A 14,988-nucleotide genomic window follows, 5' to 3' on the forward strand; every position below is an offset into this window, starting at 1 on the left:
TTTGGTTAACAACAAACAACAAACTTAAAATATAAAATGTTGTTTGGTTAACAACAAACAACAAACTTAAAATATAATAAAAACTGCAGAGAATGTTTAATGTAATAAATTTGGTCAGATGAGAACAAAATTGCAGGGAGTTATAATGTCTAAAAAATAGATACAATGATACAAAAAGATACAATGTTCCAGAATGTCCCCAGATTTGAACATCACCGAAAATCTAAGAAGGCTGTCCATGCTCCACAGCCATCAAACCTGGCTCACTTTCATTGGTGTGCCCAAATTTGTTCACCTCTGTGTTTTTGTTATGATTCACATTGCATTGTTTCTGTTAATTAAAAAAAAAAGTTATTTCAGAAGTGAAATGTTACAGTCTACATAAGGTTCGAAATCTCAGCAGATTATACATTGAAATTATGATCATTATCAGGGGTGATATGTCTAATCTCATGCTCTTCACTGACTCATCTCCCTGTTAACAAAGTATAACTTCACTAGTCACACAATTGTTAGCTGTAATGAAAATTATACGACAACTGATATCGATATAAAATATGTTTATTTTATATTTTCCCCACAACAAATATTGTAATGGTTTTCGTTTCATAATTTTATGAAAATTCATGTATTGATATTACAACAACCACAAAGATGAAAGTACCACACCTTAACCTGTTGAACTGGAAGTTGCTGTCGCACCGTTAAATGATATGATCAGGACGTATTCGGCTGATTTCCCCTGTAAGGCTGGATGGATCTGATTCAGATGGACAAACCCATTCAAATCCACAGGATCACACCAACAAACTCAACAACAATCCTCAGTTCCAACAAATTCACGAAGCACAAGAATTCAATAGTCTCTAATCCAGGGGTCTCCAAACTCGGTCCTGGAGGGCCGGTGTCCTGCAGAGTTTAGCTCCAACTTGCCTCAACACACCTGCCGGGAAGTTTCAAGCATGCCTAGTAAGAGCTTGATTAGCTGGCTCAGGTGTGTTTGATTAGGGTTGGAGCTGAACCCTGCAGGACACCGGCCCTTCAGGACCGAGTTTGGAGACCCCTGCTCTGATGTGTTACATCTACAAAAAGACAAACTCGAGTTAAAGCTGTAAATTATGGTTTATACTCGCCGTTTCCGCACGTTTGCTTGTTTGCACGTGTTTTTTTACTCGGGTGAACTTGAATATGAGCACTTCTTGGCTGAATAGTTGCCATGCCCATCGCTTGTGCTCAGGGGGTGCAGAAATGCCCAGTCTCTGTAAATTAATCAATCCTCTTTCCAGATAAGTTGGCATTATTGTACATTATATGATTTTTCTAACTTGCTTTTTTAAGAGTTTACCAGAGAGTCTCCTAATTAGTGCTGTACTTTGAAACGACACCATATAGTTTTACATTTCCAAAATGTGATGATAAAGACTAATGAATTTTACTAGCTTATAAAAGTCCTGACGTGTATGTTTTGCACGTTCATTTAAATAGTTTTAACATGGAAAAAAAACAATACATATCTTTGCTTGATAAACCTACAGAATCCTCAAAATGACCTTTGACATTTAAAACGCTAGATTCGTGCTTCGGTAACGTGTTCGCTCGTACAGTGTTTGTCCAGACAACTGACAATGATTTATATTCCAGGCATCAATTTTTATTACAACAATCAGCTTACAGGTATCATTTTACAACATGCATGCATTAAATATAAAATCAATTTTAAAAAAGTAAAATTTCACCACTAATTTGACTAAATGTCCCTCTCAGATGCTTTTACTCTTGTGGAAGAAATGCTTTATCTTAATTTCAAAGTAATTTTTTTATGTCCTCTCCAGCATGGACCTTCTCTTGTGACCTCTAGGTTCCTTATGCAAGAAAACTCTTTCCACAATGTGAGCTCTTGTAAGGTTTCTCTCCAGTATTCTTTTGGTGCTGTTTCAAGTGGACGGCATGAAAAGCCCTTTCCACAGAAAGAACATTTGTAAGGCTTCTTATTTGCATGGATTTCCAGATGTCTTTGAAGGTTTGATGAGGAGGTAAATGTCTTATTACACTGAACACAGTTAAACGGCCGTAATCCAGAGTGAGTGTGCAGATGAACTTTGAGGCCATTTGCACATGTGAAACTTTTTCCACACTGATAGCACTTGAGAGGCTTCTCTCCAGTGTGAACTCTGATGTGCACATTAAAGTGTCCTTTATGGTTAAAAATCTTTCCACACTGTAGACAGGTGTAGGATTTTCGGGCAGCTCCCCTCTGAGAGTCTCAAGTGAACAGAAAATGATGAAAAATCAATTAAAATGTCAAGAAATTAAATCCCATTTTAATGTAGAAATGTTGTAGCTTTCAATTAGGGGCTGGACAATGACTTAATATCAGTATATATTGTGATAGTTGGGGACACTTCATTTACAGCGATATCGTTGACTTGATTGCAAATTATTGCACAGATACTGTTTAAACTGAACTGAGCTGCATGATGACATCACTGAATTCAATGATGAACTGCCTTTAACTGTCATTTTGCATTATTGACACTCTGTTTTCCTAATTAATGTTGTTCAGTTGCTTTGACGCAATCGTTTTTTGTTTTTTGCTTTATATAAATATATATGTATTGATTTGTTTTGATTTAATTTTTTTAATTTTTTTTGGTATTGGTTTTTAAACATTTCCAAAATTTCAATAAACATTACCAGTATTTAGCAGCCCACCACAATATCAACACTGACTGCCACAAATAGAATTTCCAAAAGTCTTTGACAGTTTGACCTTGTTGAATAAACATGAGTTCTGCATGTTTTAAAATCAAAATGCGTATCTTTGACGGGAACCGACTGTCTTCAGATGAAGGCATTTTTTTATTTTATCTGATAAAGCAGCAGAGCTGCTGTGATCCACACTCCCCTCCCTCCAGGACATTTATGGAACCTGTCTCACCCATAAAGCCCTCACATTGCAGGTGATCCCACCCACCTGACTCACAGCTTCTTTAGTCTCCTGCCATCAGGGAGGAGACTACGGAGTCTCCAGGCCAGGACCAGCAGACTGAAGGACAGCTTCATTCATCAGGCTGTCAGGAAGCAGAACTCCCTCCCAACCTTGCCCCCCCCCCTCCCCTCTTTTTCCCCATGCACCACTGAACTCTGAACCTCAGTCCACCCCCCCACCCCACCCCCCCAGCTCCAACTAACACACTGTGACCTGCACCAGACACACACACGCACTGACACACACACACACACGCACTGACACACACACACACGCACTTCAACTACCTCTCTGTCAGTTTAAATAATGAACTGCTCTCTGAGATTTATGTCACTTTAATCAGACTGAATAGGCACTTTTGGAGTATAATAATTATATCTGCACTGTTTCTTTACTTTACTGGTTTGCACTCTATCTGCCATGTGCCGTGTGCTGCTTTACTTATCTTTTTTACATGACCTTATTGTATATTTGTATTTTATATTTTATCTGTGTTTAATGTTCTACTGTTAGTGTTATCTGTATGCACCAAGGGTGTGAGAGTAACGCAATTTCAATTCTCTGTATGTATGTACTGTACATGTGGAAGAATTGACAATAAAGCAGACTTGACTTGACTAATTAGACTGCTGTCCCTTTAAGACCAAATTCATGGATGTAATATACTGACACACATCCTGTTTTCACCCACCTGTTTACGTTCATTGTAAGCCATAATCAACGGTATTTACACGACGGATATTTTGATCAACATTTAATGATCCACACGATGGACATTTTGAGCTTTGATGTGTATTATTCAGCACACCCCCCCCCCCCCCTTTTTTTACTAACTGCAAGTTAATCGATAACTAATTGAGACTGGATGGTAATTTTGTTCTAAGACAAGCTTGCCTACCTTCAACACTACCTAGATGGAATACTTTTGACTTTTTCTAAATAAAAATAGAGCTGAAATATGTGACTGTCCCGGGAAAAATGGGACATCTGGTCACCGTAGAACTGCTCCATATTCATGATTATGGGTGGAGCTACAGTATGACATCACTGCAGGTGAGTTAATAAATTTAGAGAAGGTGAAACTAATAACAGATGAGCTGGCAGCTTCATCAAACAAGAACCTCTTTATTCAGACACTGACTTTAATCATTACATCTTATACTCACTCACAGGTAAGTGATGAAAATGTAAAAGCTTGTTTAGTAGTTTTTATTTCTGAAATAGTATCTTAATATTATTAAGTTAAGTTTTATATCTGCTGTCATGTAACACAACAGAAACATAAAGTACTTGAACTGCAGACATATGTCCAAAAACATGTAAATAATCATAATAACAGCAGACTACATTAAATTAAAGAATGGCCATAATACTGCTACAATTAGCCAGAAAGAAAGAAAAATTAGCTACTAATGTCACCCTTTCTAGCTGTGTTGTGTATTGTATACAGAAAGAACATTATTTTATGATCTGTTTAATGTAAAGAAAGATGCATTTAGAATACACTATTTTCAGTATTTTGTTTTTGTCTCCGACAGGACAGAAATGAATATTAAATTCTTTGATTTTGGTATAAACACTGGTTACTAGTTTAACTTATAATTACTTTTATTAGAAGGCTTACTGTATTATTTCCACTCCAAACATAAAATGACCTTATTTTGTTACCTTTATGTTTTTGAATGAGGTAAAACATGGGCATGATCATGAAATGACTTTAACTTCAGCTTTTTGCAGGGGAAATATGTAAGTTAACCAACAAGTTTAACTAGTTTAACGGACTAATAAGAATTTACGTTCTTATTTACAGTCATACCCGTGTAGCCTACAGTTGTTAGTTGTTAAAGAACTTGGAAAGCACCACAAACAGTGAACACAGTCCAAAGCAATTTACCCCAGTTTAACTATTCATCAGTGCAGGAGATGTGGGTGTCAAAAGAAGCAGACAGATTCAATGAGATTTGTAAATTACATGTCACCTGGGATATATTTTGTCAGAATACACAGCTACTTCTGAAGGGCCAGATATTTACATGTACCTTAGTATTATCAAAGTTGTTAATCTAAGCAGAGTGGATTGTATATTGTTTGTTTTGTCAGTCATGGCATCCTCCAGTGGTCCACTAAATGAGGAGCTCCAGTGCTCCATCTGTCTGGATGTGTTGACTGATCCAGTCACCACTCCATGTGGACACAACTTCTGCAGAACCTGCCTGAACAAGTGCTGGACAAACATACAGACCTGCTTCTGTCCACTCTGTAAAGAAAACTTCAGCAGAAGACCTGATCTCAAGATTAATACAGCACTCAGAGAGGTTGTGCAACACTTTAAGGAGAAGTTCAATCTAGAAAAATCTGAGCTGTTGTGTGACTTCTGTGATGAAAGAAAGCAGAAAGCTGTGAAGTCCTGCCTGACGTGTCAAAGCTCTTACTGTGAGACTCACCTGGAGCCTCATCTCAGAGTCCCACGTCTAAAGAAACACACACTGATCAACGCTGTGGAAAATCTAGAGGATTATATATGCCAGAAACACGAGAGACCTCTGAAGCTGTTCTGCAGAGATGATCAGACGTGTGTGTGTCTGTCCTGCACTGAAGGAGACCACAGGACTCACAACACTGTTCCTATAGAGGAGGAGAGTCAAGAGAAGAAGGCAAGAGATACAAACAAAACACTTTAAACTCCCATTAAATGCAGTTCTTTTCCCTGTGTTGAAATTGCACTATTCAAGGGATTGCACTTTCATTTCAAGTTTACTGGCAAACACTAAGGAGTCCAGTCAATAATAAAAATAATTTTGTTTTCATCAATTTTGAAGAGCACATCAAAATCCTTATTCAAAGACAGACTTTGATGGAAGCTCTCTCTTTTTCTCTGTCTGTAGATTCAGCTGTTTCAGACACAGACAGACGTGCAGCAGATGATCCAGAACAGAATGAAGAAGATTGAAGAGATCCAGCACTCAGTAGAGCTGAGAAAGGTGAGTGGGGAAAAATATTCCAATTGATAATATCATAATGTTTCAGTCTGCATAATAAATGTGCTGAAATAAATGGGTTAAAAATGTAATGAGGTCAGTAGATCTGAGATTTGTCCTTTCTGAGTTAATCTCTTTAAATATATATTTAATAACATAATAGATTGATTGTCATTTATTTAGTTAATTGTTCTCATTGATTAGAGGAACACAGAGGAAGAGAAATCGTCCATTGTTGAGCTCTTCACTGATCTGATCCGCTCCATTGAGAGATGTCAGTCTGAGCTGCTGAAGATGATGGAGGAACAGCAGAAAGCAGCAGAGAAACAGGCTGAAGATCTCATTAAAGAGCTGCAGCAGGAAATCACTGATCTGAAGAAGAGAAACACTGAGCTGGAGCAGATCTCACACACTGACGATCATCTGCACATCCTGCAGGTCTGTCAACATCTGTCTCATCACTGAGAATAGAGAATATTACAGGAAAACACTTACAAACCTGATGAGCTGTTGTCAGTTAAATGGTAAGACAAAGGTTTTAACTATTTTTACCATGCTTTAGAAATCATACAGAACATAAAGACGCAGTTAAAAAAAAAAAAATCACATTAGGCAAATGGGTAAAGGTAAGATGCTGCAGAATATTGCAAAAATATGGTAAAACACATGTTTATTTTAGTGCAATTTATCTATTTGCATCTGTAGATGTTTTTGTTTCTTTTACAATACATATCTTTGAAAGATTTTTTTTTCTCCTGCACTGAGCAGTTTTATTTTAGTATAATTCAGATTCTATTATAGTTTTCATTATGAACGAATGTCATTAAAAATAAAAAATTAACACATTTAAGAGTCTTCTCTCTCCTGCTGTAGATGCACTCATCCCTAAACAGGCGTCCAGGCACCAAGAACTGGACTGAGATCAGGATTGACTCTGATGTGAATGTGTTCCCTCTGCATAGAGCTCTGACTCAACTGAAGAAAACTCAGGAGGCTCTAAATAAAAAACTCAGTCAAACTGGTATGTGAACATCAAGTACAGTGTAGAAAAACCAAAAATTACTCCCATTGTATCTCTTCTAATATAATTACTGTTTTTACTGCAAAGTCAACATCTTTGAATCTCTATTAATATGGAAGGGCTTAAAGGGATAGTTCACCCAAAAATGAAAATTAGCTCATTATTTACTCACCTTCAAGGAATCCTAGGCGTATATGACTTCCTTCTTTCAGACGAATCCAAGTCGGAGTTATACAGTATGTAAAATTGTCTTTGATCTTCCAAGCTGTTTAATGGCAGTCAGCGGTTGTTGCATGCATCAGTCCAAAAGAAGTGAAATAAAGCGCATCCATCCGTATAAAAGTGTCTCACATGGCTCTGGGGGGTGAACAAAGGCCTCCTGTAGCAAATCAATGTGTTTTTGTAAGAAAAATATCCATATTCAAAACGTAATAATCACTTAAATCTAGCTTGCATCAATAGTTTCGGGCAGATGACAAAAGATGTCGCCGTTGTGCATGAGCGATGAGTCTCGTGAAAACCAGCGTTTGTTAACAGGAGCAAATGAAACAAAGTTTCCTTACTTTAGAAAAGGAAAACCAGTCTCCTCTTGGCTTATATCGAATTCCTCCAATATTCTTCTTTACAAATCTTCGTTTTGTACTTTTTATTCGTGACCGTTGTTTTGTTTTGTTCTCTCCCCTGCTTTTCCGTGTTTGTCACTTCTGACTGCGCATGCGCAAAGCTGACCTCATACAGTGGTCAATCACCAGCAATAGTACCATCCAAGCCAAGACAAAGACGTGGTCAAAAACAGACACAAGGTTGAGCCAGGCAGCAAACAATCACAAGTGTAATCCAGGCAAAAAGGGCTTATACAAAAGGCATGTGGCAAGAATCAAAACAGGGGAAAACAGTCTGAGATCAAACACAGGCAATGCAAAAACAATGAAGGATCAGCCTGCACAAAACAAGACTTCACAGAGAGTGAATGTGTGTGTGCAGCTCAAATAGTCCAGGTAATGGGAAACAGGTGGAAGGTAATCGGTTCCAGGTATGGGGCAATCGGAAATGGAGTCAAAACTCAGGTGACAGGGACCCTTTGGTGGTGAGTGGGAGGAAACACAGAGGCTGAATTTGTGGCTGCGTTTTTATGTAGACAAATCATTTCAGAATATCTTTTGATATCTGCCAAAGAGGATTCACCCCAATTTTCAACTTTACCAATCATATGATGACAGCATTAAGGACTTTTTAATTTGTAGCACAATTTGTTGCATTTTGACATGACTCTGAATGTCCTGTGGTCTATGTAGATAGCTACATAAATTAAGTGAATATTGCTCCACTCAATGAGCAACAGTTTTATTAAAATCAGTGCAGTGACAAGTTATTTCTTATCTGATCATACATGTTTGCAAAGTTAGTTATTTAAAGCTTACCTTAAAAATGTTCATATTTGCTTTTGTTGACAATTAACTGTGTACAGCATTGACAAATTATATAGACTTTACCAAATTTATTTTAGTGTCTCATAGCTGTTAAAATTAGGTAGTATTAAGACAAAACTTGGGATAAAATCTATTTAAACTGAGTGCAAATTGTTAAGTTGGAGTAGTTTCTATAGGTTTTTCTCAGTAAACAAGAGATAAAATTTTATAGATAAAATCACTTATCTGAAATATTCCTATACAGAATTAGTTACATTATAATGTCATCTGTGTCCACAGGGTTGGGGTGTGTACAGAAGTATGCAGGTACAGTTTGACTGACACCATTTTCTTCAGTTCACTTAAAATAATTTATAATGGTGTTATAAACAAATGATAACATTTGTTGTGAAGCTAATTGATAATGTCTAATCTCTCATTTAGTGGATGTGACTCTGGATCCTGCCACGGCTTATCCATATCTCATCCTGTCTGATGATGGAAAACAAGTCAGTGATGGAGATATTGAGCAGGACGTCCCAGAAAACCCAAAGAGATTTGAAGATGTTTCATGTGTTCTGGCAAAGGAGGGATTCAGTTCAGGGAGATTTTATTATGAGGTGCAGGTGAAGGGAAAGACTGAGTGGGATTTAGGAGTGGCCAGAGAATCCGTTCACAGGAAGAGGGACATTAGTTCGAGCCCTGAGGATGGTCTCTGGTCAATGATTTTGATTAATCAGAATCAGTATATAGCTTGTGATAATCCAGCAGTCATTTTCTCTCACACAAAGACACCTGAGAAGGTGGGAGTGTTTGTGGATTATGAGGAGGGTCTGGTCTCGTTTTATGACGTGGGCTCCAGATCTCATATCTACTCTTTTACTGGTCAGACTTTCACTGATAAATTCTATCCATATTTTAGCCCATGTGATAATGATAAAGCTAAAAACTCAAACCCACTTATAATTTCACCTGTCAGTTGAGACAAAGTGATTTTCCTGAAATATGAAACATCTGAAAATATTAACTATGCATGTGCAGTTTTTTAAAGGAAAAGAATATGTAACTCAAAACCAAAAAAGGAATTCACATTCCAAATTGAAAATATATTTTCACAATTAGTTTATATAACTTTAAATTAATGAGTCTATGAGTCTAAGAACCATGATCAATATGGTTCTATTGAAAAACAAACACATTTGATAAGAAAAGTTTTACAAGTGCACAAAAGGTGATTAATAAAAAAAGAAAAATATATATATATATATATTAGTTCAGTACTATCTTTGGTTCTTCAAATAAGTCATCTACCAGCAAAAGCTAACTTTCTAAATCTATTCTAATTCTATTGTATTCTAATCAATACATTTGTTTGCTTTCATTTTTCATAATGATAACATCATTTTTTTTTTATAAATTCATATTTAATTTTCAGCCTTTCAAACCTGCTTTGATTTATTTTTATGTGTTTATATAACATTTTTATATAAAATTTTACTTAATACGCACACATTCCAGTGTTCTATATTGTAAAGAAATTTCTTCATTTGTTTTCTTTTATTTGATTTTTAAAAATTATTTTTTTTAATATTCACTTTTTGATTTTTATTTTTTATGATTTTATTTAAATAGTATTTTGTGTTATAATTATAACAAACTAAAACTAAATTGCTTGCTATTATACTTGATTTAAACTTATTACAATTTACTCACATAAACATTATTACAGATAAAAAGGATTAGGATAAAACATGGAGGATCTTTTTTGTTGACTTGCAACAGTTTTATATTAAGTAGTGAATTATGATCTAGTGTTCATGAGTCTTAAATCAAGTAAATATTCTTATAAGACAACTGACAGTGTTAGAAGACTTCACAAAGCTTTTTTACTCTAGTTTGACTGTAATATCAGTGAATCAATGCCCCCGAGTGAGCTGACTTTAAAAGCAACTTTTGAGTGATTTTGAAGCTTTTTACTTGCATCAGGTACTGACTTGAAAAAGGTAAAAACACTTAAGGAAAAAAATTACCTGATGGAATAGAAACTTCATCTTCATCATGGCTCTGTTGTTCCTCAGCTGTTTCTCTCTTCATCTTCATCATCTTCCTGCAGTCCAGCAGTGTGTCTGAGCACATCTTCAGTGGCGTCTGCAGCATCTGCTGTTCTCCAGCGTTACAGTCTGAACCCAGAGACTCTGTGGAGGTTTGATGACTGTCACACACTCTCTGCTCAGAGGAAATGCCCGGTTTAGTACTTATGTAACACACCATGGTTATTTTTAATGAGGTACTCTCAAAGGTTCACCTTTGTACCTTATCTAACCTTAAAGTGTGCATAGCTACGTGCATTAAAGTGAGTATGTGTATTTTTGTGGTTATTGTATGATTGATTTGCTAAAATACAATTTAGTACATTTTATTTCTGACAGTGTAAACAAAAATGACCTATGAAATGTTATGAAAAACATTTGACATCCTCCAGTGGTCCACTAAATGAGCTGGTTACTTCCCAACACAAACACGGCCCATAGTTTAGTCCCGCCCCTGACACTGATTGACAGGTTTCTGTGTAAGGCGTCAGAAATTCAAATGCTAAAGGAACTGATTCCATTTGAGTTTTGGCAGCTACACACACAACACAGAGAGAGTGAAAAAGCAGACATCGTAATTAATATTGCTGTTTAAATGTGACAGGGCCATAACTCATAAAACATGGCAAATACATTTGCAAATGGACTTTGTTTTTCCATTTGAAATTTGGCAGTCACTGTGCATTCACGAAAGCAAAAACGCAAACGTTAATGCAAGATTTGCAGTTGCGATTGGAATATGTCACAATTTATGCATCCACATCTGGAAAATGGAATTAAAAAAATCAATTTGCAATTCCTTTTGAAAATAGTCTGTAAATAAATAGCCTATAAAAAGAACAAATAAGTAAATAACAAACAATAAGACAAATACAATAGAGAATGATGCAAATTAAATAAACTAATTTTTCAGATGCAATAGTTTTATTAAACACATATACATTTATTTAACAACTTTTGTTGTTTGATTAAAGGGGTCATATGACGCAATTTCAAGTTTTCCTTTCTCTTTGTAGTGTTACAAGCTCTTGGTGCATAAAGAAGATCTGTAAAGTTGCAAAGACTAAAGTCTCAAATCCAAAGAGATATTCTTTATCAAAGTTAAGAGTCTACCACACGAGGAAGTTTCTTTTAAACACGCCCCCACATGTCTACGTCACTATGTGAGAAGACTTGCATAAAACCGCCCAAATGTTCACCCAAAGAAAGAAGCCATAACTTTGATTCTTGCTGTTGCCACAGGTGCCATGTCGCAGAGATGCTATTTTGTTGTGAAAGCGAAAATACTTTGTTTGTCCTTTCAAAAGAGGACACAACTAGAAATCAGTGGTTAAGTTGTATTTACAACACTGTTCCGGAACAGTTCAATCCAAATATTTAGTGTGCAGCACATTTTATGGAGGACTGTTTCCTGATCCTGGGAAAGTAGACTACAATGCCAGCTGTTCTGACTCACAGACTGTAAGCACATTTACATATGTAAAGGATTTGCTACTGAGATTCAAACGCGCAGTGTAGAGTAGCGGTTCTCAATTCCAGTCCTCGCGCCCCCTGCTCTGCACATTTTGTATGTCTCTCTTATCGCTTCAGACGTTTGTTATATTCAAACATAAGTGCCCTGTGAAGTGGACATCACAGGATATTCCGCCATGATTCCAGTTTGAAGCTAATGTATATGTTCCATTCAAAGTGCACTGAAGTGTGTGAGGCGTGAATTTAAATTGTATTTATTTACAGAGGTATATGATGTCACACTTGTCCGTGTGTGAAGACGTTGCGCAGCGCAAATCTGTGAATGAATGTTCCGAAGTGAAGTAAACTTCAACAGATTTCCCCTGCTTAGGGAGTATTGAACAATGAACACTGTGTAGGGGACCATGTCAATGGGAACACAGTTCATGCACGGAGCTCACTTCTAACAAGCTGATTATCTGAATTAGGTGTGTTAACAAAGAGAGACGTGCAAAATTTGCAGAGCTGGTGGGCGCGAGGACTGGAATTGAGATCCGCTGGTGTAGAGTAGCACTGGATGCAACAAATGGCTCTTTTGGAAGCTTTGTCACATCTGTATATTTGGATTGAACTGTTCTGGAACAGTGTTGTAAATACAACTTAACCACTGATTTCTAGTTGTGTCCTCTTTTGGAAGGCCAAACCAAGTATTTTCGCTTACACAGTGAAACACACAGCATCTCCACGACATGGTGCCGGCGGCAACAGAGAGAATCAAAGTTACTCCTTCTTTCTTTGCGTGAACATTTGGGCGGCTTTATGCAAATCTTCCCACATCATGACGTAGACGTGTAGGGGCGAGCTTTAAATGAGCCGTTTTAGGAGGGCGTGGACGAGTCTTAACTTTTATAAAGAATATCTCTTTGGGTTTGAGACTTTAGTCTTTGCAACTTTAGGGATCTCATCTATGCACGAACAGTTTGTAACAGTCCAAAGAGAAAGGAAAACTTGAAATTGCATCAAATGACCCCTTCAATAAATGTGCTGAAATAAATGGGTTAAAAAAAATCATGTTTCAAGTAACAATGAGGTCAGTAGATGAGAAAATTTTCCTTTTTAAGAGAATCTATTTAAATATGTATTTAATAACGTAAAAGATTGATTATCATATACAGTAGGTGGCCATCCAAAACGTTGGTTCTACCGCTGCTCGTACCGCCGCTGCGGCGTCTGCAAAGTGCATTTGCAGCTTTTGACCGCTGAGTGGCGCTTTAATCACAAGTTTTCAAACAAGCGCATCAAAGCACATTTTCGCGAATAGACGTCAGCTTTGCCTCACCGTTTTGTTATATTTGACCAGAGGCGGACAGAGTACACAGCTTCATTACTTGAGTAAAAGTACTGATACCCCTTGCTAAATTTTACTCAAGTACAAGTAAAAGTACTACAGTCAGATGTCTACTTAAGTTAAAGTACTAAAGTACTTGTTTTTAAAAGTACTTGAGTATCAAGAGTACAAGAGTACATTTTCTAAATATTGCATTACTACTGCCACAGTGCTTACATTTATGTACAGAAACGTCCTACATGGAGTATTAAAATTTTTTAATGTTAATACCTTGGAGAATGTAAAAGGAATTGAAAATAAAATCAAGTAATTTTCATCTTTTTACCATGTTGCTTTATTTAACATTTCTCACTTGCGCACAATGGCAACACTCTGACAAACCTCTGCTAGAGTTTTAATGGAATTTTTGCACATTTGAACCTGACTGTGTTAAACACAAGAACATCAAAGAAAATGCTCAGCTTACATTAATGTGTAATATCAGAAAAGAAAATTAAGCTAAGAATTGTGTGTACATGTGAGTTTCTCTGTTTTTTCATCAATCAAATCAATAAACCTAAACCAGCAAAAAGAAGGCAATATAGCAATGTTCTGACACACCTCTGAACCTGACCGTGTTATACACGCAGCATAGAAGAGAAAATAATAATGATTAAAGAAAATCAGCTAATTAGCTGTGTTTAGGTCAGCGTACAAAGAAGGAAAAAATTAAATTCAGCTGATTTGACTGACAGTATTAAGCCCCTTCCTCTCACAGACATACAGGCAAAGGCAGGAGAAAACACTTTCAGCTGAATAACACCATTCTCACACACACAATCTATGTGTGACAACTCTGTGTGTGTGTGTACTGTACTTCAATTCAATCAAATGTCATGAAGGACAGCTGAATGTGATTGCTGAAAGGCTGTGTCCAAATCAGTGGCGCCTGCACAATCCAATCACGTTTGAGAGGGAAACAATAAATTTCCGAGATTTTTCCTTTTTTCCGTCGCACAAATTTTTTGTATCATATAGGCGTTTCGTCCACACGGATCCGGCGTTTTGGGAGAGTGAAACCGATGTTTTTTGAAACCGGGTCCCAGAGTTGATAAATTTGAAAACGCCGCCTTTGTGTTTCCGTCTGGACGGCGAATCCGTATATTTTCTGAAATGATGAAGTCATCAGCCCACGTCTCGCCCTAATCAGACACCGCTACGTCACGTAACAGCAACAAAAACATGAACAAACACTGAACGATTGTCTTTTTATTAACTAACATTAACACAGATTAATACATGTATTGTTCCATGTTCGTTTGTGTACCACGACCAAGGTTTATGAGCATAGTCCAAGTCTTCTCCGTTTTTAGTGTATCTCTGTGGCAGAATTACAGCACCACATGCTGGTCTTGGCATATACTACATCGTTTTGCGGTTTCGTGTGGACGCGGATATTTCTTGAGACGAGGGAAAAAAGATCGGATTGGGGTAAACTCCGTCTCCGTGTGGATGGGGCCGAAGAAGTAACGGGTACTTATGGTTATGGATAGAAATGTAGCGGAGTAAAGAGTACAATATTTGCCTCTCAAATGTACTTGAGTAAAGTCATGAGTACTCCCCAAAAATGATACTCGAGTAAAGTACAGATCCCTCAAAATTGTACTTAAGTACTGTACTCAAGTAAATGTACTCCGTTACTGTCCGGCTCTGGATTTAATA

General features: G+C 36.9%; 3 protein-coding genes across 3 annotated transcripts in view; 2 read left to right on the plus strand and 1 right to left on the minus strand.

Moving 5' to 3' along the window:
* The window catches only part of LOC109085971 (protein phosphatase methylesterase 1-like), a 576,397-nt gene that overhangs the window by 330,294 nt on the left and 231,115 nt on the right, over positions 1 to 14,988 (plus strand). The gene's annotated exons all lie outside the window — the stretch shown is intronic.
* Positions 1 to 14,988, minus strand: part of rnf150b (ring finger protein 150b) — a 581,444-nt gene that overhangs the window by 323,085 nt on the left and 243,371 nt on the right. The gene's annotated exons all lie outside the window — the stretch shown is intronic.
* On the plus strand, positions 4,060 to 9,606 carry LOC109092283 (E3 ubiquitin-protein ligase TRIM39-like). The gene is made up of 7 exons (XM_042713876.1): positions 4,060 to 4,161; positions 5,090 to 5,643; positions 5,875 to 5,970; positions 6,172 to 6,405; positions 6,841 to 6,988; positions 8,698 to 8,724; positions 8,842 to 9,606. Exons 2-7 carry the CDS (start codon positions 5,092 to 5,094, stop codon positions 9,378 to 9,380), a joined length of 1,596 nt encoding a protein of 531 aa, XP_042569810.1. The 5' UTR covers positions 4,060 to 4,161; positions 5,090 to 5,091; the 3' UTR covers positions 9,381 to 9,606.

This window comes from Cyprinus carpio, chromosome A23 (genome assembly GCF_018340385.1).
Source record: "Cyprinus carpio isolate SPL01 chromosome A23, ASM1834038v1, whole genome shotgun sequence".
NCBI lineage: Eukaryota > Metazoa > Chordata > Actinopteri > Cypriniformes > Cyprinidae > Cyprinus > Cyprinus carpio.

What these genes read in the sequence shown, in the direction of transcription:
- LOC109092283 (XM_042713876.1), top strand. Translation starts at nt 5,092, where the DNA reads ATGGCATCCTCCAGTGGTCCACTAAATGAGGAGCTCCAGTGCTCCATC. An exon ending in AGGAGAGTCAAGAGAAGAAG is followed by an intron (nt 5,644 to 5,874) that starts GCAAGAGATACA and finishes CTCTGTCTGTAG; the next exon opens with ATTCAGCTGTTTCAGACACA. An exon ending in ACTCAGTAGAGCTGAGAAAG is followed by an intron (nt 5,971 to 6,171) that starts GTGAGTGGGGAA and finishes CTCATTGATTAG; the next exon opens with AGGAACACAGAGGAAGAGAA.